A 22,436-nucleotide genomic window follows, 5' to 3' on the forward strand; every position below is an offset into this window, starting at 1 on the left:
TTCTTTCTCTCTATCTTTCTTTCTTTCTTTCTTTCCACAGGCATCGGCAGAATCATCTTTCGGCTCCGGCGCGCCCCGTGTTGTTTTTTTTTTTTTTTTTTTTTTTATCACTCAGCTGCACTGAAGCCCGACGCCTCTGGTAGCCAGCAGTGGAGCAGTGAGAAGCTGGTTTTGTTGCTGCGCTTTTATGGGAGAAGCTTGGCTGTGTTAACTCTTGCCAAAACAAGCACCTAGACAAGTCGGACAAAATCCAGAGATGGAGGTCGGCTCCACAGAAGCCAGCAGCAGCTCCCAGGGAGGCACCGGCTGGATGGATCTCACCCTTGTCACCTGTACTGAAACGGTGACTTTCACTGAAGTGGTGGCAGAAGAGGAGTGGGGATCCTTTTACTATTCTTTTAAGGTATTCTTTTAAGGTGTGCGTTACTTTTCTCACATGCTTGCAGCTTTGGTGCATCTTCAGGACCTCTGCAGGGAGGCAACTAGGATTATTGAACTTTTTTGCCCGGGTATTTGTGGTTTTTTCCCCTGCAAAGACGGTGGACAGCGTGTGTGAGGCATTTACTGAAAAACAAAATAGTTGTAGGAACTGGAGTTCAGGCTTCCAGATCTTAGCCAATTGTACCCTCTTCCAAGAGGGGATGGTACTGCTTTGCTATAAAGGTATTCTAATTATACATGCATCTTTAATAAAAAGCTTGTAGTAGTTTAACACATCTTTTATGTAATTTCTTATAGCCATCATCTTGACATAAGGGATTTCTTTTCAATTTTCCAGCTGCAACAAACATTTTACACAAGTGAGAAGGGATTTCTGTTTTGTTTTGTTTTGTTTTGTTTTTAATCATGAGGGATAGGTTCTAATTAGTCAGTTTGTTTGTTTGCTTTTAACTTGAGTGGGGGATGCCGAGTCTCTTGAAGGCTGCTGTTAAGAATGCACCAGATGAATCATTCGGTAGCAAATGCTGCTGAATGACATGGGAAGCGTATTCATTCATCTCCCCAAACAAACATCACCCTTGCAACATGTGAATGTAGGAAAAAGATGAAAGAGGTACTGAAATTCATCTTTCCTTCAGATTTCTGTGCCTGTTGTCATTGCTTAATTTCATGCTGCATCTCATGTGTCACTTTACTGCTGTGGCACATTGTACAAGTTAAGTTCAAGTTATTAAAAAGTCTGACAAGGAGCACCCTACCGTTCCTTCTGGAGCTCGGGACCAAAGAGATCCCTTTCAACTGGAAAGATACGGGCATTTACATCATATGGCAATATGTTAGGTAAAAGGGGATCTGTTCAGAGGCAATTTTGGTTTCTGTGAGATCGTTAGCGCTCTGGCACAATGCCAGTGGAATCAGTGGAATTGCAACAGGTTTGCACCCCTGTTAAGGAAAAAGTTGACCTGTAGTTCTACAATTAATTCATGAGGGTCTCTTTTAACATGCTGCTGATAGTTTTTTTTTCTTGATAAGACAGTACTTTCTTATCTAGGATTTCAAGGATGAAAATTCTTTTTTTTTCCCCTCTTTTTTTTTTCTCTCCATATTAAACTCCTAAAATGCTGTTGAAAAAAAATCAGAAGTGACAAGCAAAATGTTTTTAACAACTTCTCTTTATCTCCTTTGTTCTTTCCCCAGTTGGGGCTGTAAATCTGAACAATGTCATGGGAGCAGTATTTTATAATGGTAAAAGTGACAATTAATTCCATGATTAGAAAGTCCCCAGGGAGAAAAATGCTCCTTAATAGGGGAGATTGAGCAAATTACAATAATTAGGAATCCATGTATAGTCATGCGTGCTCGTCCATTGCTAGAGGAAACTTGATTCTGCTAGCTGAGAGCTTCTCATTAGACTTGCACTCCTCTGTCAGACGTCTAGCTCTGGCATATATAGCATGAACTTTGCAAGGAGGTTCACTGATTTCACATCAATTACTAGCTGTTGATAGGCATGGAAATATTTTGACTCTGGAGACAAGTGACAGCTGGTGCTGCTGCAGGAAAGGGGGGATAAAACACCTGCTCAGAGGACTACGGTGCAGGGAAGAGGGGGCTCCCTGCCAGCGATTTCAGTTCTCAGTAGAAGCTCATGTGTGGTAGGTGCTGCTGATACCTGCTGACTCAGTTGGCTGTCCTCCACCGGTGCTGCCCACGTTGTAGCCCTGTCCTTGCCCCTTCCAGCAAGCCAAGCAGCATCTCCTTCCTCTTCACAGTGTCTGGTTAAGCAGCTAAAGCAATAAAAGGTTCAACTTGGAATAGGCTGAATGGATTAAAAAACAGAGCTCAGGGCTCAAAATGTAGCTACAAATGGGGCTTTGGCCTTTTATTGGGATTTTTGACCACATTTGTAGCCCGTGGCTGGCAGTAAAGGCAGGCTGGATGAGCGGCCACCTCACAGGTTGACGCCAGAGCCTGTATGCCAGGGATGCAGACAGGGCAGACAAGATATTTTTGCTTGGGAAATGCAACCTATCTTACCAAATTGGTCATAGCAAAACATGATGTAAACCGATAAATGGAGATGAGGGAGTGATGCTCACCCAGCACCTGGAGCAGGTCCTGTGTTAATGATTTTTTAATGGTTTTACTCATATGTAACGTATCTCACACGCTGCTCCAACTATGGGAGCATGTGCTGCTTTCTCCTTTTCCTCCCATGCTTCAAAAGGACAGCCTGTACCCACCTAAGGTATTTAGTGTCTGTGTTATACTGCGGTGGCAATGTGACAAAAGTAAAATAATGCGCCTTAGAGCATTTCAGTGCCAAGAAGTCCTGTTACAGGCTGAGCTGTGAGTGCTTCCCTGCTCCCCCTTTCAGAAGCATTTGAGTTTCTGTCTATTCCTCTTCAGAGCTTAACAACTAAATCCTGCACTGCTTCAGATTAGAAAGCATTTTGCCAGTTCAATTAGATTTCTTCTTTTTGTTTTTTTTGGCTGGGAAATGGAGCATTTCATCCATTTGGAGGAATACATGTTTCCCTTCTGGTAGTCATTACCGTAGCTCCTTGGCCAGCTGCTCACCAAGGCTTTGCCCATGAAGTCTGCTTTGGGGCCATGGCCATGTGTGCTAAGTAGGCTGGCTGTATTAATTACAGCTCCAACCTCCCAGGCCAAAGGAGAGTTCATTGTATCCCTTTACAATTTCCCCCATATGCATTTAATCGATATGTAAAAGGGCTCTAAGCGAGTGTCAGCTGCCCTCTGCCAAATACAGTAATCTGAAAAGAACAGAGATCACCTGAACACCAGTGGCCTTCCTCCACTTTAGGACCTTCTTAAATCTACAAACCTGAAAAGGTGTAAACCAGAAACCTACCTGGAGAGAAGCTGAAACCTGAGAATAGGTTTGCTCCAGTTGTCCACTGGGTTGGGAGGCTTCGTCAGGGCTGGAGGAAGCACCTGCCCTTGTCAGGCCCCCGACAGCCCCACAGCTTCCCCAAGCATGTGCTTGTCCTCATCTCTTTTTGAGACGTCTACTGAGAAACAGGATGCCCTACTTTTATGCAATAGAGTAAAAGTTGGAGTGCTCAAAAGGAGAAAAGTTCCAGCCGCTATTCCTTTCTCGGTGGGACTGTGTTCCCACCGGCAACTCCTGCCTCCCAGGAGAGTGGGCTGACTTCCATCATCTAGTACATTTTCTTATTTCATTTTCTGATGAGTTGAGCCCTCACCTGTGCAGGAGGATACAAAGGTTTTGTCATTTATACCCAAGGTTTTTTGGGAACCCCAGTCTCTCCCCTGTCAGGTGGGAACCCCAACCACTTGTCCACATGTTGACATTGCCCTTCCTCTAGCCCCATAAGCTCTGGTCCCTGTGCCATGCAGCATCGCCACAGCAGTGACACTGAAGTGGTAGAGCTCTCAGGAGGAACCATGTGCATATTGAATCCACCACAAATGATTTTACACATATAAGCTAAATTCCCAGTTTGTTTCAGGAAGGACTGTTTGACTCTCTGCTTGTGACTGTGTCCTCCCCAGCACTGTGGCATTCTCTGTACCTGCATGTTTTAGCCCACGTAGTTCAGATATTAAACAGAACCCCACAGCTGTGCCAGAGTAAACACAAATCTAAGAACATGTGCTGCTTATCCATGAGGCCTAATGCTCTTTGCAAAAGTCAGGGCTTACCACCTCCAGCAAAGAGCTGAGGAGACCAACGCATGGAGAGAAGGTTTGCATAGACTTGTTTTGTAGGACTATCTGGTAACAAGAATTTGGTTCCAGGTGTCCTCAGAGCCTGTTTATGTCAGAATCTGTTGTCCCTGTCACTTTGTCCAAATGCAGGAGTCTCTTTATCTCCTGGAAAGCATTCACCTATGCTATGGCTCATTCTGATTCTCAAGCAAACCTCACAGAGCATCCCAGCATTGAATACATAATAGAAAAATAAGAATGGGTGCTGTCAAATTTCTGGAGCAATCTCTGCAGATGCAATCATACATTTTAGAAAAATAGACATATCAAATAATTTATAGGTAACTTTGCAATCTTCTGGTGGGGGGAGAGGAGGAGAATTAAGTCTACACAAATAAGGTGTCAGGAACTCCCGAGCGCAGCCTCTGCAATGTGCCATAATGACTGTTGCAATTCCTGAGATGCTGCACTGAGAATGTAATAGCTGATCTCCTTGTGAAACAAATCTGCAGTGCTGCTGGCCAGGCCGGCTTCATCTAGTAGCTTAAATGGAACACAGAAGTGATTTGGCTGTACGACAGCGTGACCAGGGGTAGCTCTGATACAACTAATTTTTTTAGCAACCCTCATACTTCTGACTCCATGGTCCACACAGCCATAGGGTTTGCATCTGTCTCCTATATACACATGCCTAGAAAGTATTACTTTCTCCATTTTTTGGAGATGTTTTAATTGTACAGATTAGGCATACTTAATCATTTTACCCCTTTTTGTGATTAAGAAAAAACAGCATTTCACAGTTTTTAATAGGGCTATCAAAATCATATAATTATGGATGGACCATGGGGTGACCTAATATTATCTATTTCTTGTTGAAAATGTTCTAGGAAAAAATAGATAGGTACACCATGAAAAATGTGTCTTTCCTGATGATATTAAAATCAGGGATATCTGTGTGTCTAATTCTGTGGAAGTTTCCTAGGGAGCAATGGGTAAAAAAATCCTGCAATAACTGAACAGTACTGTCCCTGTTTGTTATCCATTTTGTACGAAAACACAGCAGAAAGGCAAATGTGAACTATCCGTAAAACTGAAATGTTACCATTTGTTATTGACTGAAAATCTTCCCCTCTATTGCAGTCACACCTACAGAGGATTTTGGGGCAGAGTGGGGGGTGGGTTGTTTAGCTGTTATTTGAGCTTGGAAAGATCACAGCATTTCACATGCATTAAATGCTGCGCAGTGAAAGGACCCTGCCTCACCTGTGATGGTGAAGTCAGAGCTAAAAAATACATTTCTAAAAAACCCAGCGATTCACAAAAAAAGATACAGTTTTGTGAGAGTTCAAAAAGAAGTGAAAGTGATCTTAATAACATGATTAGTTAGAAAGTGTCCTGATTTAGTGACTAGGCTTCCTCAGCTTGTCTGTTTCCCCAAGTCTAAAACGGAGAAAATATTCTCAATTTTTCCTCTATATAACACATTAACATTCACAGACTACAAGTGCAGTAGACACAAACTCATGCAAAACTGCTTCTCAAGTTTGGCAGAATAGAAAACATCAGCTTGGGTCCCTCCAACCATTTAACCCTGTGCCCTTCTTCCAACCATAAGGACACGTGGAGAAGTGACGCTTGCCAGCACCTCTGATGTGTTGTGAAGGCCTCATGTGGCAATGCATCCCAGGATCACCAGAACAACCCATAGCCATGTGCTGGGAGGATAACACAGCCAGCCTGTGGGAAAGCATCTCAGGAAGGCAGCCTCTGTGCAGGAGATATGAAAACTATCAATCAGGCATGACTGGTGCCATTGAAATGGGAAAGCAGCAGTCCCAGAAGCAAACCTGGGGCTGAACTAATATTTATGCAGTTTGAAGCAGGCTCCATTCTGGGCCACGCAACTAGGAAAAAAAAAAATAAATTCAGCTCCTAGAGGGCTTGTTGCCTGCCCGGATGTGTTCCTCTCAATTTCAATCATAGGGGAAGCACTTTCAAAGACAAAATATAAAACTTAGCTTTGAACTTTCTCTTTTCTCAGTCTTTCTTATCTTATGTGTTTTCCCAGAGCTTTTCAGTGTCAATCAAATGACTTTCCCAACATTTTCGGGAACACCTTGTGTGAACAATGTATAGAAATGTCTTTACAGTTATGCCTTGCTAGGTGGAGGATGTTCTTTCAAAACAGACTTGTATTACAGGGGTGGCCAGTACAATCTCTGCCGCTTGTGACAACTAGGGCGTGAGATTCCAGTGATCTTCCCCGTTGTTAGCACGTTTCTTTCTTACTGAGACAAGGCCTATTAGCAACTGAATCAAGAGCGATCCAGCCATTTTTGCAGTTTTTCTCGAGCATTAGGAGGTAGCTTGAATTAATCATCTGAAGTTTCACATTCAGGTGACCAACATTTACTGTCTGAGGCTTACTTCTGGCCTAAGGATTCCGTTCACTGTCCCTCTTTTTGTAAGATATTTAGTGCCCCTTATGTTGTTCCCTCTTGACAGTCAGAACTGCTATCTACAGCTAAAGTACATGTAATGCACCTACAGCTTATCTTCAAGCAGATTTCTGTTAGTGGGGTGTTTTTTTTCCACAACCCAACTTGTGTTGAAAGTTTCAACAGAAGAAATATGGATGTTTCCAGTTGGCACTTTAACCAAGTTTGTTCTTTTTTTATGTGTTAAAGAACCTTTATTTTGCATCTGGTAAAAATAACAATAATCATTATTCCTTCAGTGGCATCACACTACTTCTGACAGCTCATTGTTTAACTGGGTCCCACGCTGGCAGAAATTCTTCATCTCGGGCTTCCACATAAGCATAAGACAAATGCAATCTTATACTTTTAAAATCCTTTTTCCTAAGACTAATATGTTTGTGTCATTTCCATGCCAGTAACCTTTACACCCATAGGCTTTACTTGCAGGATGAATTTTAATTTACATAAAGTTTTCCACAAAGATCTGAGTTGTTCACATCTCTATGTTATGATAACTAATATACAACTTGTGCAAAGAGTTCATCTGATTACATCTGTATAAGTACCTTCTAGTTTTAAGTACATTCCTTAAGAAAATGGGTCTTATGCATATTTGTGTGTGCATAATAATTCAGGTAGGGAAGGACTTCTGGAGGTCACCTGTGCCAACCACTCAAAAGCAAATTCAAACTATGCCAGATGGCTCAGGGCAGTGTCCACACAAATTTGGAATATCACCAGGGATGGAAATCCACAGCCTCTCTGGGCTCCCCTCCCAGTGTTTGACCACCCTCACGATGAACCTTTTTTTTTTTCTAATATCTAATCAAAACTTCCCATGTGAGAACTCTTACTTGTGGCCTCTTGTCCTTTCATTGTGCATTTCTGAGAAGAACCTGGCTCCATCTTCTCTGCACCCTCACGTTAGATAATTCTAGGCAGCAGTTAGACCCCACAAGACTCCTCTAGGGTTTCTGCTGTGGAGGAATCTGGCAATATGAGCCAGAGGATTTTTTATTTATTTTTGCTTTGGTTATTTATTTTAAAAAACTTTCTGAATTTATGTCAGAGGTTGTGCCAGTACCTTTAAGGCTCCTTAATTAAATTGTGCTGATGAGTGTCTGTCTTTGATTTCTTTCAGTGTTGCAGTCCAAAGTACAATTTCCCTTAGAGGTAAACTGACTATAAATCCCTGACTGGAATCAGTCAAGCTGCATGGCACCTGTCTGCCTCAGGAAAACTAATCTCCCTGGCTTTGTTTTTTGGGTTTTCGTTTGGTTTGGTTTGATTTGTGTTCCATTCTGAATGGGGGCTGTTAAAATAGCAAATCTATTCTGAACATTTTCAGTATTGAAAGTTGAAGACTCCGAATCTTCTACCACAGGGACAAAAAAATGCAAATCTCAACTCCTCTATTTTCTTGCATGGCCTGCAATTAAAGTGATTATTTCAGAGGATGAGAAAAGATTTTTCCCTCTTTTTTTTCTCCTTAGCAGTGAACATGACTGTGAGCATGACAGTCCCCCAGTTTAGCAAGCAGATTTTTGTGTTCTTCTACTGTTAAGAAGAACATCCTTACAAAATCGTTTGGCTTGCTCTGTGATTACGTCTCTCTTATGCTCTCAATTGCTGCAATAGGCTACACTAGAAACATAATTTTTAAAATATACCAAAGGGAAGCAGTAAGACCATTTGCATATTCCCAGAATTTAATCAGCTGGCAAGAAGCAGCTCTTCAGAGACTTAAGCCACTACTGATCTGTGATATGAGGGATCAATGCCTCTTCACCCAGGTGACCAAAGACATGGAGCAGGAAGGCACCAGTTCAGCAAGGACATGAATTCACTTTAGGCCTCCTCTCCTCACATGAAGAGGCCAGCCAGTCACATCAGGAATGGAGTACCTCTCCCTCTCTTTTTCTGTTTATTATTTGCTCATTTCTTACCTGGCAACCTATTTTTCCAGGCTGTTTCCCAACTAGCCTCAGTAGCTAGAACAAAGCTGTTTCACGTTGGGTTCCTATTCAAGTACAAATGTGCTTTGTCCGGTCATAGTTGAACCTGTCTTTCTATTAGGCAACTACTTTGATAGCGGGCAAATGCTTCTGCACCTCAAGATGCGAGCAACAGCACTTCCATTGGGATGGGCTATCAGGTATATCCCTGTCCCACAGCTATGGCTGGTACTTCCCAACAGAGAGGATACAAATGCTGAGAAATGAGTGAGCAAGGAAGTTGGTTGGGAAGAACTGGAAGGAGGGATGGCATTGTGGCACCAAAATATCTCCCTGTGTCTCTGAAAGGTTTTAACTATGGTCTTGATTAAAGCTGCTTGCAGGGATGATCTTTGTCTCAAGTATAAAGCAGAATATACCTCTTGCTAGACTTACTTAGATTCAGAAATTTTGTCAAAGAGACAAAATAACAAGCCTCTTCTACAATAAAAGGAAAATGCACACAACTTCAGACAGGTTTTCTGGCTTACATTTCACCCATGAAGAGGCATGCTTCATTGACTAAAGCTGGTTTTAATCTTAAAGCAAATTAGCAAAACATGAATATGCACTCCAGATGTTGAGCACTTCCATGCTCCACACACAGCAGTCTTGTGGAATAGTAGCGCATGCAATGGTTTTAGTCAAGCCAAGGAAATCCCCTTGACTTTGATTTGTTCTGTGACCTTAATTAAGTCACCAGCATCTTTCGTTTTGCTACTCTAAAATAACTGGTGTATGGCACGAGTCTGTCTCACAGCATTCTCATGTAATGTAGTTAGCAATGCCTATTGCAAAAGCAAACCTTGCCAAAAGCTTCTACACAGGGGTTTGGGAGATATTATCTTTCTTTTTATCCAGAATGCCTCTAATGTCTGTGCAACATGTTATTAAACAATCTATTTGGTAAATCACCTTGCTGAGGGTTGTTACAAAAAGAGGATTTTTGCTTGATGAACAAGCAAGAAATGAAAATAAACACCTCTACGTCTAAGCAACCTTAAGGTGATGAATAAAACAAAATTACAGAAAATGCAGGTGGAGTGAAGTTCAAGGATCAATCAGGCATCTCTCTAATCTAATACTTATTTTTAAAACCTTCACAGATGAAGGTTTCACTGACTCAACCAATCTGTACATATATATCATATTTTTAAGTCAATTTTTAAAAATGAACAACCTGAATTCTGTGCTGTAGTTTTGGTTCACCGATTTTTGGCCAGTCTGCAGTGGATCTGAAGAAGAGATTATTCTTTTCCCTTTTTTGCATCAGTCTTTTTGTGTCTTCAAGGCTACGTTCATATTTTCCTGCAGTCTGCTTTTGGCTAGATTAAGCAACTTAATTCATTCAGTCTTTTCACCTGGCTATATCCTCTAGACTGCTGTCAACTCATTGCTCTGTGTCTCACCTGAAGCGTGGCTGAGTACAGTGGAAGGATTAGAGCAGAGGCACACGAGACTAGTGTCAATCCCTTGACCATGGTTGTCACTCTCATGGTAAGGTGACATCATTTAATCATGTTCCACTTGTGGGGCACTTTACATGCTGCATGCAAGGGAGGATGTCTTGAAGGCTCCCCCAACCCAATGTGATTATACTCACTGCTCTGGTACAGTCCTGCACTTTTCCTTTGTTGAATGGGATATTTGGGTGGTTTGTTTTTTTTCCAGTGCATGTTTCCAAGTCATCAAGATCATTTTGAATTCTAATCCTAGCCTCCGTGAAGGCCTTTATCACAGTGGGCATCCCATTAATAACCACAGAAGTTTTCATTCTGCAAGCTAACACAGACTGAGAGAGGCTGCAGTGATTTGAGTTGCCTATTATTATAGCTCCTTAAGCCACAAGAATGAGATCTTTTTCTCTTCTATCTGAATGGCAGCTACCACAAATAGATTAATAGAAACTTTGGCTTTATTCCTTTGTCTATAGCCTTTCAAACTTACCTCCTTATATTCAGCTTTTGCACCTTTTAGGTTATCTTCATAGTCTAGTTTAATCGCATATTTCCATAGAGACTTAGCCTAAAATTGCTTAACTGTTAAGCACTGCTTTTTAACTTGGCAGGAGGGGATTTAAACTGATCATATGTGATGCGCCCCTGTGGTGGGGAAACGCCCCTCTAACACAGTCTCTGTTGCTCCATAGCTATTTCTTCTGCAGGAATTGTAAGACAGTTTGAGTCGCACATCCTTGTTCTGTTCGTACCCATATCAGTATAATACAGGAATACAGAATTTCTTTCAAGAAAATGCTGTCCTGGTTTTATACCAGACAAAATTGGAACAAGTCTTGCCCTTCAGTCTTCTTCATGTGTGAAAGATGTTTTCTGAAACGGAAAAGACAAACCAAACCCTGAGGAGAACCCACTGATTTCAAGGACAGAAGTGATGTGAAATCTTACCCTTTCTAATTTTAATTACCTGACAAAAAGACACTTTCTTCCAATTCCTGTGCAAAGCAAAGCATTTCCATAAAAATAGTTCCACCATGTCTCTGCCACACATTTTGAAGGGAATTTGTTTCCCAGAAATTAAATAGATTTGCAGACATCCAAAAAGGTGGAGGTTTTTTTGTCAAAAAGCTGAGCATCCAGCCCACACAAATTGTCTTATCTAGGTCGCTCTGTCAGTGGAGACAGGACATCCCAGGGTAGGTGAGATGAATGGTGACTCATCTCTGAGATACTGCACTATGACAATTTAGAGTAGTTGTCTCTCTTTAGGGTTTTAAAAAGTTAGGTGGGTTGACCCAGATGGTAGATTACACTGGCAAAAGTTATCATGCTGGGGAAAGTGAAACCACCTAAATACAGCCTTTGTTGTATGCTTAAGCTAATCTCTGGGCTCAGACACAGAGTGCAGCCTCAAATTGCTCATACACCGGGTCTTGCCTTTCCGGCGTGCCCACGTAACCCACAGTGTAGTGTGGCCTCCTACCTGGAGCAAAGCTGAGGCTGGTTCCCACAAGTGGCTTCCCAGTAGAGGAGGGACCATGGCTGCTGGCCAGGAGGGGGCTAAGAGCTGAGGACACACTAAAGCTCATGGCAGAGCAAGCTCTTTACGCCTGCTCCTTTCCTGCCATTTCACCTTCCCCTCCCCACACTCACAGCAGAGCTGTTTTCTCTTTGCAGGCAGCAGGAGCCCTGATTTCTTCTCACCCATGACAAGTCATGGGTTAGTGGCTGCCAAATGCTTTCAGCTAGTGCTCTCCTCTCCTTCTGCTCCATCATCAGCACAGCCAGGTAGGCACAAGTCTCACTGACAGCCTCCTTCCGCCCACCTGCTCAGGACAGTGCCTTGAGGTGACTTCTGTAGGGCCAGCAGCTGGGATCCCTCTTCAACAGCAGCCCTTACCTGCCTCCTCCGTTTTCCACTAGCTCCCACATTATGGTTTTGGTGTCAGGAACTGGAAGATCTCTTCTGTATTTCATTCATATGGACTGTCTCCTCCTGAAACGTCAATGACAGGGGTCTGCTTGGGAGTAGCAGGCTCTGGGAGAGGGATCCCTATGGAACCTGGGTTTACCTTTATAACTACCAGTTCTACCGAGCCATATATGTATTATCTTTTATTTCTTTGACTTGGATAATAAAGTGTATGTTATTGCTGCTGGCTACATTAGGTTTTTTTTTCTCCTGAGTTCCTCTGCTCTACGCCCTTCAAACCTGTTACTGTGAAAAAAATCCCCTCTCTTCTACTTGTCTTTGCAGAAGAGCAGCAGAACCGTCTTCCTCCATGCCACTCCATACAGCTTTACATAGGACAGGGTTTTATAAGTGAGAATTTTGCAGAAATGCAGAATATTTTCTCCAAGCTTACCCCATGCTCACCAGACTCGGTGATTCTCAGGCTCAGAGCTGGCTGGTTGCTATGGAGAAAACGTAAACTTCACACTTTCACATGGCAAGGGGAAACCTACAGAGTGGCCGCTGAAAAATAACTATCCTGAACCTGGAGAGGACCAAATGGGGTTTGGTAGGCCAAAAGGCAGGAGAAGATTGGGCGTGCACTCACAAACCAAGCAAACGTGGATACATACGCCCTTGTTCTTGCAGCCAGAGGTTTCTGATGCTTTGAGAGCGCGAATAACTTTTTTTCTCACTCTCCTTTCTTTGTGCACGCTACCACTAGGGGACGTTTTGTCATCACGTATCGCTCGCTACACAATTTTACTTTTCCTTACAGTGGTTTATGCTTTCTGTTCAATCTTGGTGCACATCTAGATCATGGTGTGGATGTCTGATTTTCGCAGGGCTTGTGGATGACCCAGACTCACTGGAGCTGGGAAGGAGAGAAGTATTTATTTCCCCCATTTCTCCAAAGGAGCCCATCTATCAATATTCCTTACAAAGTGAGGCAGCTGGTTATTTCACAGTTTGCTGGAGCAACACGAGAAAACTGAAGGCTGCCTCTCATTTTAGTGTTAAGTGCAGAACACAGACACTGTTAGTGGATTTGTGAAGATAGAAGTAATATACAGCCACTGCAAATTGGACTGGAATGAACATCACCAGCAGTGGTGCATGTTAAGTATTTTCTGAAAGAACAAGAATATCTTTTAGACTAAATAATTAGAAATCAATTGGCAAAACCCACGTTTCACTCCTTTTTTCCAATCTCGTTTCATTTGTCCTAGGATAACTGACTGGCTTAACCCAAGTCACTACCCACCCACCTACTGATACGCTTTTTTTCCTTCTTTCCAACACAGACAGAGCAGCTGGTGACTCTTTGGATTCTCTTTATTGTCACAATTGCTGGAAATGCCATCGTGCTCTTCTCTAATTGGAGGAGGAAGCGGAAATCTCGAATGACCTTCTTCGTTACGCAGCTGGCAATCACAGGTAGTGTATGGGAGGGGGAAAGGGCATCCAAACTGCACAGGAATCACTATTAAAATGACAAATAAGAAAATGCAAGTTGAGTGGTGAAGAATTCAGTTGCCACCTAATGTCCAGCTGCAGCTTGCCATAAGACAGATGGATGGCTGCTTATCTTAGGGCTCAGCTGCCTCTGACCTAAAAAGATGTTGCTAGATGTAGTAGCGTCTGTGTCAGATGCAGCAGCTGCAACTCATTGATTTCACTCAGTCTTATCTTCCAGTCTGAATTTGCATCCACATTTCCCAGAAGTTGTGTCCCCTGCTGTTGTCATGGAACTGTTTAAATTAAACTAGTTTAAGATTAATCTCTTGTGTTTTTCTACTAAAACCCTTCCTAAACTACTTCATAACAATATCGCTCCATCAATTATGCTCTTGTATTGAAGAGTTAAAATAACTGCATGTTGTCTGGTTTAACCAAATAAAGGAAACATAAAAATGTAAATGTGGAGAGGAATACATTTAGCTAATTTTTTTTTTAATGGAAAAAAAGGATGCTGATCCACGAACTTTGTAGTTTTTAAACAAAATGGAAATTGTAACAGAAACCTGGTTCGTAAAATGTCAATCTCAGTAACTAGGAAAGGAACGAAGAGCATAAGCAGCACATTGTTTCTCTGTGGCCTTGAATGGACTAAATTTGTGGGGTTTTAAGTTTCCCAAGGGAAAATATGTGCTGTTTCTATAATAGCATCCTGCTACTAATCCCTGCTTACAAGACAGAAGTGTTGTATTGTTTCTGTATATAGGATATATTTATATGCTTTCTGTTGCTTTATATTTGTAAGATATGGTAGAAATTACAGCACTTTTCCACTAAAGAGCTATTTAATATGTGATTTCCCAGAAATATGGCATCCTCCTTTGATGTCTGTTGTATCTCTGTTTAAACTAGAAAAGCAAAGGACTACACTCCCCAATTTTCAGCATGCATTCTTTGCAAGTAAATGAACTCCTGGTCTTGGTCTCAACCGTGTCTGCCCAGGAGCTTATCCTGTTCAAAGAACTACTCTCAGCTGAAACAGTTAGACCAAGGTGTGCAAAGGGACTGGTCCATAACTACAGGTGATGTAAGAATTATTGCAAGGTGAGGAGGTGAAAGTTTTCAGTGACACCTCTTCTGAAGTGCTGATGGCTGGTTTTCCTATTTGCCTGTGAGTCATCTTTAATAAATGGTTTCACTTCTTATCTCGGTCGTGACTTTCATGTCACTTCTTTCATGTGCCAGCGGTATTTTCCATCAGGTAAAGCATGTTGATACAGCCTACAGCACAGTTTGGAAACATCAATCAGATCAAGAGTTACAGCATTCACAGTTTCAAAATAGCTGGTCTCTGCTGAAAGAGCTCCCAATCCCAGACAAATATACAGAAGATGGTAAAAGGCAAGCAATCAAGCACTAGTACAGGCAAAGAGAAGAACAACTGAAGCCCCAGACGGACACCATCCGTTTTCTACCTACCATCATCAGCAAGCAGAGTACTGGGCACAACTGTCATGAGAAGGGCTTTGGAAGAGAAGAGGGTGGAAAATGACCCTATGTGTCCATCTGGCAGAGGGCACAAGGGCTGGGCTTGCTGCCAGAGCAAAGGCACAGGTAATACATACACCAGCATGGTAATAGAAGGCTGGTCCTAATCAGAAGAGCTCCGCCAAACGGCAAAGGGTCTTGTCCTAGTAAGAGAACAAAAGTATTTATTGCCTCAGAGAAAGAACCCAGCATAAGGACATGGGTGTCCAGGTCAAAGGAATAAAGCAAGAAGCAGACAGAAGTGTCTGGACCAGGGTAGCTCAGGAGAAAACTGGTCCACATGAGGTGTTCGAGGAGGAGGTTACTGCTATTGCAGATAAGAGTCTGGGTGGGAGTTTTGCCATTTTGTACTCATAGGAAAGTCTAACTTTTTGGATTAGAATGGAGGTGGATAGAGAGCTATTCACTAGGGCTTCAAATACCATCTACATGAACGGAGGGGAAGGCATTGCAAGGGCAGTTTTACTGGAGCTGGAATAATCAGTGGCAAAGACAACAAGGCAACTATCCCATCAGATGTGGGCTGCAGATAGAGCTACGCAGCTGATGTTACAATATCGACTGAGGTCCACATGTTCCACTTGCCGATTCTCCTGATCTCTCCTTCCCTAAAATTATCCCTGACTTTTAAAATCAGAGCTTCAAAGTGCCTGAGTTCAACAGTCTGTTCCATTTCATATTACAGAAATTCACATAGAAAACTCACTTGACATTCACATCTGCAATATTAAAAAAAATGACACCAGCTTGAACAGCAAGGCTCCTTTCAAGCAATGTTGACTTCTTTTTTGTGATGCAGGAGTCAGAACTTTAATTTATCTTCCTGCACCAAGAGTTCCTGTCAGTATTTTGGCACAAAGAAATGGCTTAATTCCTGAAATGGAGCCATTTCACTTTCTTATCTTCAAAAATATTAATAAGAACAAAGCAAGCTGGCAACAGTCATCATCCTTTCATAACAAGTTATGAGGTAGACACAGATCATTATGAAAACACTGGCTTGTCACATTGCTTTGACATGCCAGGCATATTTAAATCCTACCAACTAAAGCCTAATCTCCTGGCAAACAGTTTCTGCTTAGTCAATATTACTACTTCAATCTATTTTGGGATTCTTAAAATATTTATTGTTTCTACCCCAGTAGCAGAGAGAAGAATAATGGATATAGCTTTATCAATGTAGGCATTTCAAAACCATTTAAAAACTTTTTGTCTATTGATCTGTGGCTCGACAGTTGAGTAGTGTCCTCAATTCTCACGTCTTCCCATTAAAGCAGTACCAAAATGAAAATATAGCCTTCGTGTTAGAATAAACAAGGTATTCAAAGCAAATTGTGCATAATACATGAATAGGAAATGAGCACTGTTGTTCTCCTTGACTGGTTGCCAAGCCAGATGCAGAAGAGAAGTAACTAACTAACTGATTGAGGCTTCTTTCAACACCGCCAGAATTCAGTCATTCAATGCACTCAGCAAATTCAAAGATAGGACTCGTTCTGATCCCTTACTACACCATAATTCAGCGTGGTGCTCAGGTTGCGGGGATCTGTAGGAACGTGAGTAATCCCTCAACTTCAGTGTGCTTAAAGATGTTGCTGAAGCCTGGATTCAGGATATTTCCTATTAAATTCATGCCTATACAACGCCTGTGTCAGTACCACATTTAAGTCTATGTTTAACTCTCAGCTCATGCATAAATCTCTTTGAAATTATCTGGGAATTAAACACTAGGAAATCAGCTAAGAGTTAACAGCTGAGTTGAACAATAGCACTATTCACTCAGCATCAGCTAATTTAACAAAGAAAGAGGAGTATCGACATGTTTGCCTTGTGTTCAGTTTGCTTTCGGGGCATATTCCTTTTTTTAAAAAATGTTTTTCTTAGAAACAAGCTCATCTGTGAACACTGAAACTAAACTGAGGTTTCCTACAGATTTCTATCTCCAAGGCAATTTAGTTTCTCAGAAAGTGTAAGCTCTGAAGATTACCCTGTGAGGAGGGTATTTCTAAACATTTTTTCCCAAAAAGAATTCTTCTACGTTCAGTACAAGTTATGCTCATGGCATAGCTATCTCTCCTGGTGGGAAACCTCTCACATCTCCCCCTTCCTGATGCCATTTCACATAACTTCAGAGTCAGCATCTTTAAGATCTTTGCCTCTGACTGAATTCATTGAGTGGTTCAAGATCAAAGACTGGGGTCTGACAGTCGGGCAAGTTCACAGGCGCTGTATCATGCTGGAAATTTTCAAGCGAAATATGGTTGTTTCCAGAAAAGATGGTTTGTCCACACATTTATATCCATTTAGATCACTTTACCCAGCTCTATCAAAATAAGGCCTTCTTAACTCTGCTCTCAAAATGTAAAAGCAGTGGACATGAGCATATATAAAACACAATTATATGAGTAGCACAGGACAAGGAATGTCATTTATTGGCTAAACAGTCCATTCAATAAAAACTGTTATTATTTGACCACTTCCAAAACCAATCAAGAAACACATTAAAAAATGCTGCTGAAAAGTATTTTACTTCTCATAATTCTTCATCCAGCTTCAACTACTACTGACAGAGGAAATTATTTAAGTTCCTTTTAATGACCAAAAGTGCATAGTTAATTGAGGGTTTTTTCTCCAACATTAACATCTGGAAAGCTGGAGCTAGAAATATCATGACCATTAGCTCTGTAAGTTTCTCTTTTTATTGCAACATCCAGCAGAAATCAGTACCCTGAGAATAGTGGTAGATTTTGTCCCTTGTTAGGGGTAGAAACACATGTAGACACTTCACCACATTCCCAGTTTTAAGCCAGAGGCTGACAGACTTGTTTGGAAATATATGCTCACTTAGGTATTGCTGTGGCTGTAATGAAGAGAGAAAATAAAAAGGATGTCAGCTAACTTCTATGGTAGCTTACATACAAACAGAACAACAAAAGACAAGCTGTAAAAGCCTTTAGCTACAGTTTATATTGTGATATGAATACCAAATCCCAAGGGATGACTTGAAAATGACATTACAAAGACAAGGAGGTATTTTTAAAAGTGTCTTTTTATATCTTTGCCACCTTCTTCAGTTGCTCCCAGAACGCTGGACCACAGGAGGCCTTGGTTCTTAAGCAATTGCACTCATTTTCTTCAGTGTTTAGTAAAAAGCCAATACACTGAAAGCTTGCTACAAGATGGTTGTGTGAACAAATGGATGGAAATGGACCCTGCGAAAGCAAGGAGTGTTTATTTTCTGTGCTGCTGCTGCCCAGAGAGAGCATGACTGTGGGACTAAAACCAGCTGGGCCCAGCCACCGACTTCTGGGGTAGCTTGGGTTAAGATAACTGAAGGCAGAGTCTGCCAACTAATCTGCTAGTTAAGCGCGCTAAATAGGTGCATCTAACTCTACTGCTACAACAGCTAAACATGAATAAACACATGAGAAGTTGTCCTTCCTTTCTTCTTCGTTTGTTTTTTTCCTACACTAAAACCACTACAACACTGACTGCTTTAATGGATTGTGCCTGTCCTTCAGTATTTTTCTTCCTTGTCTATGTGACTTGAAGGAATGAAGATGAGTTGTTACTCGCTGATCTGTACAAAAGCTTAATATAATAACACCATTACCAAAATTAACATGTAGAACAATATTAACAGATAATTGTCTCTGTTCCAGCTTTTCATCTGGAAAATGGTACTTGTAATATTTCCGCACTTCAGAGAAATCATACATACGAATTCATCAGTTTTACAAGTACCTTAGACATCACAGTGATTATGAACATTGGAAGTTAATTGCATAGAGCCAATTAGCAGCTAACTCAGCAAGTCACCTTAATGGAGGTGGACTGTTGGCAGCCAAAGAGCCCACAGAGTTCCCAGTTATACTGGAAAACCTATACCTTGCCAGCTAGGTCTTGGCTGGAACCTGCCATCTGATTTACATGATTGCCCACCAGACGCAGAAACCTAATGCAGAACGCTAAACTGAAATAGAGTTTATTTCAACAGTTCCCAGAAATCTGTGGCTTTCTCCCCTTTCCACACCTCTATTTTCTGCTAATTTGTGGGGAAAAAAAATGAAGGCTGAGGAAAGGTGAGAGGTGTCTGTAGCCTACCTGCAGAAAGGAAGACTCGGAGGAAGTTACAATTGTACTGCAGAGTTCATTGATAAAATTGAAAGAAAGATATTTGTATTTCTTATGCTCACTGAACTTCTTGAAAGTGTAATTAATGCCTGGTAAGGAGTCTTTGCTAATGGATCATCTGTGTTCTACACTACATGTTCCCGTCACTACAGAAAAGGATATGTCAAAATTGGGAAGGAAGAGTGTTATTTATTAATATTCCCTCAGGTACAGACACTGAAATTTGCCGGAGTACCCAACAGTATCTAAATACCCCAATTTTGAAAGCAGCCTGATTCCCAAACACCTAGCTGGAAGTTCAACAACTCTGCAAATCACCAGCTTGAAAAACAGGGAAAGAAATAGATTATATCCACCTTTCCTCTACAGGCCAGAGAAACTATTGTGTTTAGTACAACTGTTCATTTTGCACTCACAGAATAAATGAGAATCAATTTACCAAGAGCAAAAATGGTCTCCAGGAGTAAACACAGCAATATTAACATTACTTATTCAGTGCATCCCATGAAACTATGTCAAGTTCTCTGGACTGGGAATGAATAAGAAAATTCATTGCATGGCTGTATTAGTTGCCTGGAGAAGAAGCAATCATTTTCCATCCTGATTCTGCTAAGAAGGCTAATTCAGTAACTGGAAAACAACATGGGACTTACTTTAAGTTAGGTATGTATTAGTGTACCCCCCCAAAATTGAGACGTAATGCAGGATAAGATAAATGTGGTCACTGCCTGCAATACCCGGAGGCAGCACGTGGCAAAACAGATTTGATATCCGTTGCCATTTCTAGCAATTTAATACCATGTAGCAGAAACTCAAATTCTCATTTGAACTTTAACTCAGATTTGAAGATGAGTCATAGTACCCTAGATCATAATAAGTAACTTGGACACTGATGCCATACAATTCCAGTTTGATATTATGAATCATGTTTTACTATACCCTTAGATTTCTTATGTGAACAGCCAGGAATACTTCTGTAGGTCTATATATAATAATTCTTGTCTTCATATATGGTTAGTCAACACAAAACTCAGTGTTTCCTGAGGAAAATAGAAAATGCCCAATACATGCATCCCTCTTAAAATGCATTTTCTTCAAAATCAAGCCTGAAGTAGATGGGGTAAAAAGTGCAATATCCTCAGAAGTTACGCAAGGAAACCAAGAGTGAGCATTAACATCAAAACTGAGTGACAGAAAGAAGCTTTATGCAAAGGAAGAGACATAGTTTGTTTTGGGGTATCAGGACCTCTATTTCACAGTTGTGGTCATACAGCCAAAGCAAAACAGTCATGGAAAACAAAGTAGATTTCATGTTTTAGAGGTGAAATCATGAAGCTAGAGGTCTGACAGAAAACTTGGCATCCTGAAAATACATTGCTCCAATCCAGTCTAGTAGTGTACGAAGAACAGTGAAATTGGGAGTAGCACACAAACATTTGGTCTAGTTACACCACTTCCTTGTGAAGTTTTAATGTAAAAGAAACTGCTTTTGGTGCAGAGTCAATTCTTCTTGAAAAGGTAAAGTTATGCTCCCACAAAGCTGGAACTCTAAGAAAAAAAGTGGCCTTGGAGGACTGGCAGTAATCCTGTGGTTTAAGGCAGTTGGATTGCCTTTGCCTTCTATGTATGTGGGCAGGAGAATTGGAGTCAAGGACATATGCTAGGAAAGACAAAGAAACAGTGATGGAGTTGATCTTGATGCAGTAGCCAGAGGGTTTTTGTCTAGCATATGGTACCCCAAAAAGCAGGCTGGTTAGTGCCCCGCCAGGGAGCTCTTGTAGAGGTGGGACTCTTTGAGAGTGTAGAAATGAGGCAGGTTTGCTGCCAACTACTTCTGCTTTAGTTTCCAATACCAAACTGAATTCCAAGGGTTTTTAACCAGCCTGGACCCAGGCTTGTGTAGACTATAGTTTGCCTAATGCCCATGTATTTTTAGATACCTTCTTACGTGCTCACTGGAAAGTCCAGGGCTGGACACAATATTCGTGTTTGCTGTGACTCTAGCTGTTGTAGTTCACTGCAGTAGGAAACAGTAGCACTGGCACAAAAGCAAAAAAAAAGCTGAAGTGCTGTATCTATAATGGTAGAATGCAATGATGTCCCTCCCATTAGTGGAAATATAATGAGCTCTCCAAATTTGCTACTGGAAGCAAGAATGGTCATCCACTTAAAAACCCTGTAATGACTCTTATTTATATAGCCTACTTTAATCTTACAAATGCAGGAACAAGATGTCCATGATACATGGTTTGTAATTAATGCAATCACAACCCGCTAGGCAGACATCCTTAAATCAGCATTTTTCAGCCTGTTGTCTCTGAGCAGTGGTCTTCAGATCCCTTACAGGTAGCAAAAAACACCCTGCAGCATAGCTCCAAGTATAGAGCTGAAGTCCCTGCAGTCAAGGAGAACTCACGAAAAAAACCTCTTTTTTCTTATTTACTCAACGTACAGCGTCTAAATACTGTACTAAATTATTCTGGAAAGGAACAATTTGTGTATTCATCATCCATAGGTGCTCAGAGTGGGATATTCAAAGTGCCTAGCAATGTAAACTGTATCTCCTCTGCAACTGCAAAGCAGCAGACACACTCTCCCAGCTTGCCAATAGCTCCAGTACCAATTTCAGTGTAGGATATGGTGATGTGGGTTTTTTTCACATTTCACGGGACCACATGGGTCCCTAGGAATTTAGCAACAAAGAGAAAATGCCCTCATTTCATCTGCATCTCCATCACTATTACACTCTGAAACCAGAGAAATCTTTTTTGACTTTTATTTTGTGGCGCCATTAATATATTTTCAGTGGAGGTGTGGATTCCTCTCCAAAGAATTTGAGTCTTTCTGTATATATATATATATATTTATACACACACATATATATATATAACCTTTAGGGACTTAATAGGCTTTAGGCCGCAAATGGCCCTGCTTCCAAAGCAGAGAAAAGCTAGCTACAGTGCGCCTATAAATATTCAATACAGTATGCAATGATTATTCCTTCGCAGTGTAAGTATGTTTAAAATCACAAGCAGGCACCAGACTTCTGTTTCTAAGTCACCCAGGAGTGCCTCTGAATACCATCTGTAAGGCTTGGGCCCCTGGACGCTCCTGCAATGGAAATAACAATATTAGTGGAACATCTTGTGAATATCCTATCTCCCAAAATTCACCCCAGATTATACATTTCTAAACTCAGATGGAATCAGTTGCTCTGTTTGCTTTTCCTGGGTAATAAGTCATTTCTGAAAGGATTAAAAAATGATGAATGGAC

General features: G+C 41.3%; 1 protein-coding gene across 2 annotated transcripts in view; it reads left to right on the forward strand.

The window, feature by feature from the left end:
- The first annotated feature begins 310 nt into the window (after positions 1 to 310).
- Positions 311 to 22,436, forward strand: part of NPSR1 (neuropeptide S receptor 1) — a 61,843-nt gene continuing 39,717 nt past the window's right edge. For both annotated transcript variants that reach the window (XM_035890844.1, XM_035890843.1), the window contains exons 1-2: positions 311 to 403; positions 13,327 to 13,459. In XM_035890844.1, coding sequence (XP_035746737.1) covers positions 311 to 403; positions 13,327 to 13,459 — 226 coding nt within the window. The remainder of the gene's footprint in view (positions 404 to 13,326; positions 13,460 to 22,436) is intronic.

The sequence above is a fragment of the Egretta garzetta genome, unplaced genomic scaffold (genome assembly GCF_000687185.1).
Source record: "Egretta garzetta isolate BGI_Z169 unplaced genomic scaffold, ASM68718v1 scaffold713, whole genome shotgun sequence".
NCBI classification, from domain to species: Eukaryota; Metazoa; Chordata; class Aves; order Pelecaniformes; family Ardeidae; genus Egretta; species Egretta garzetta.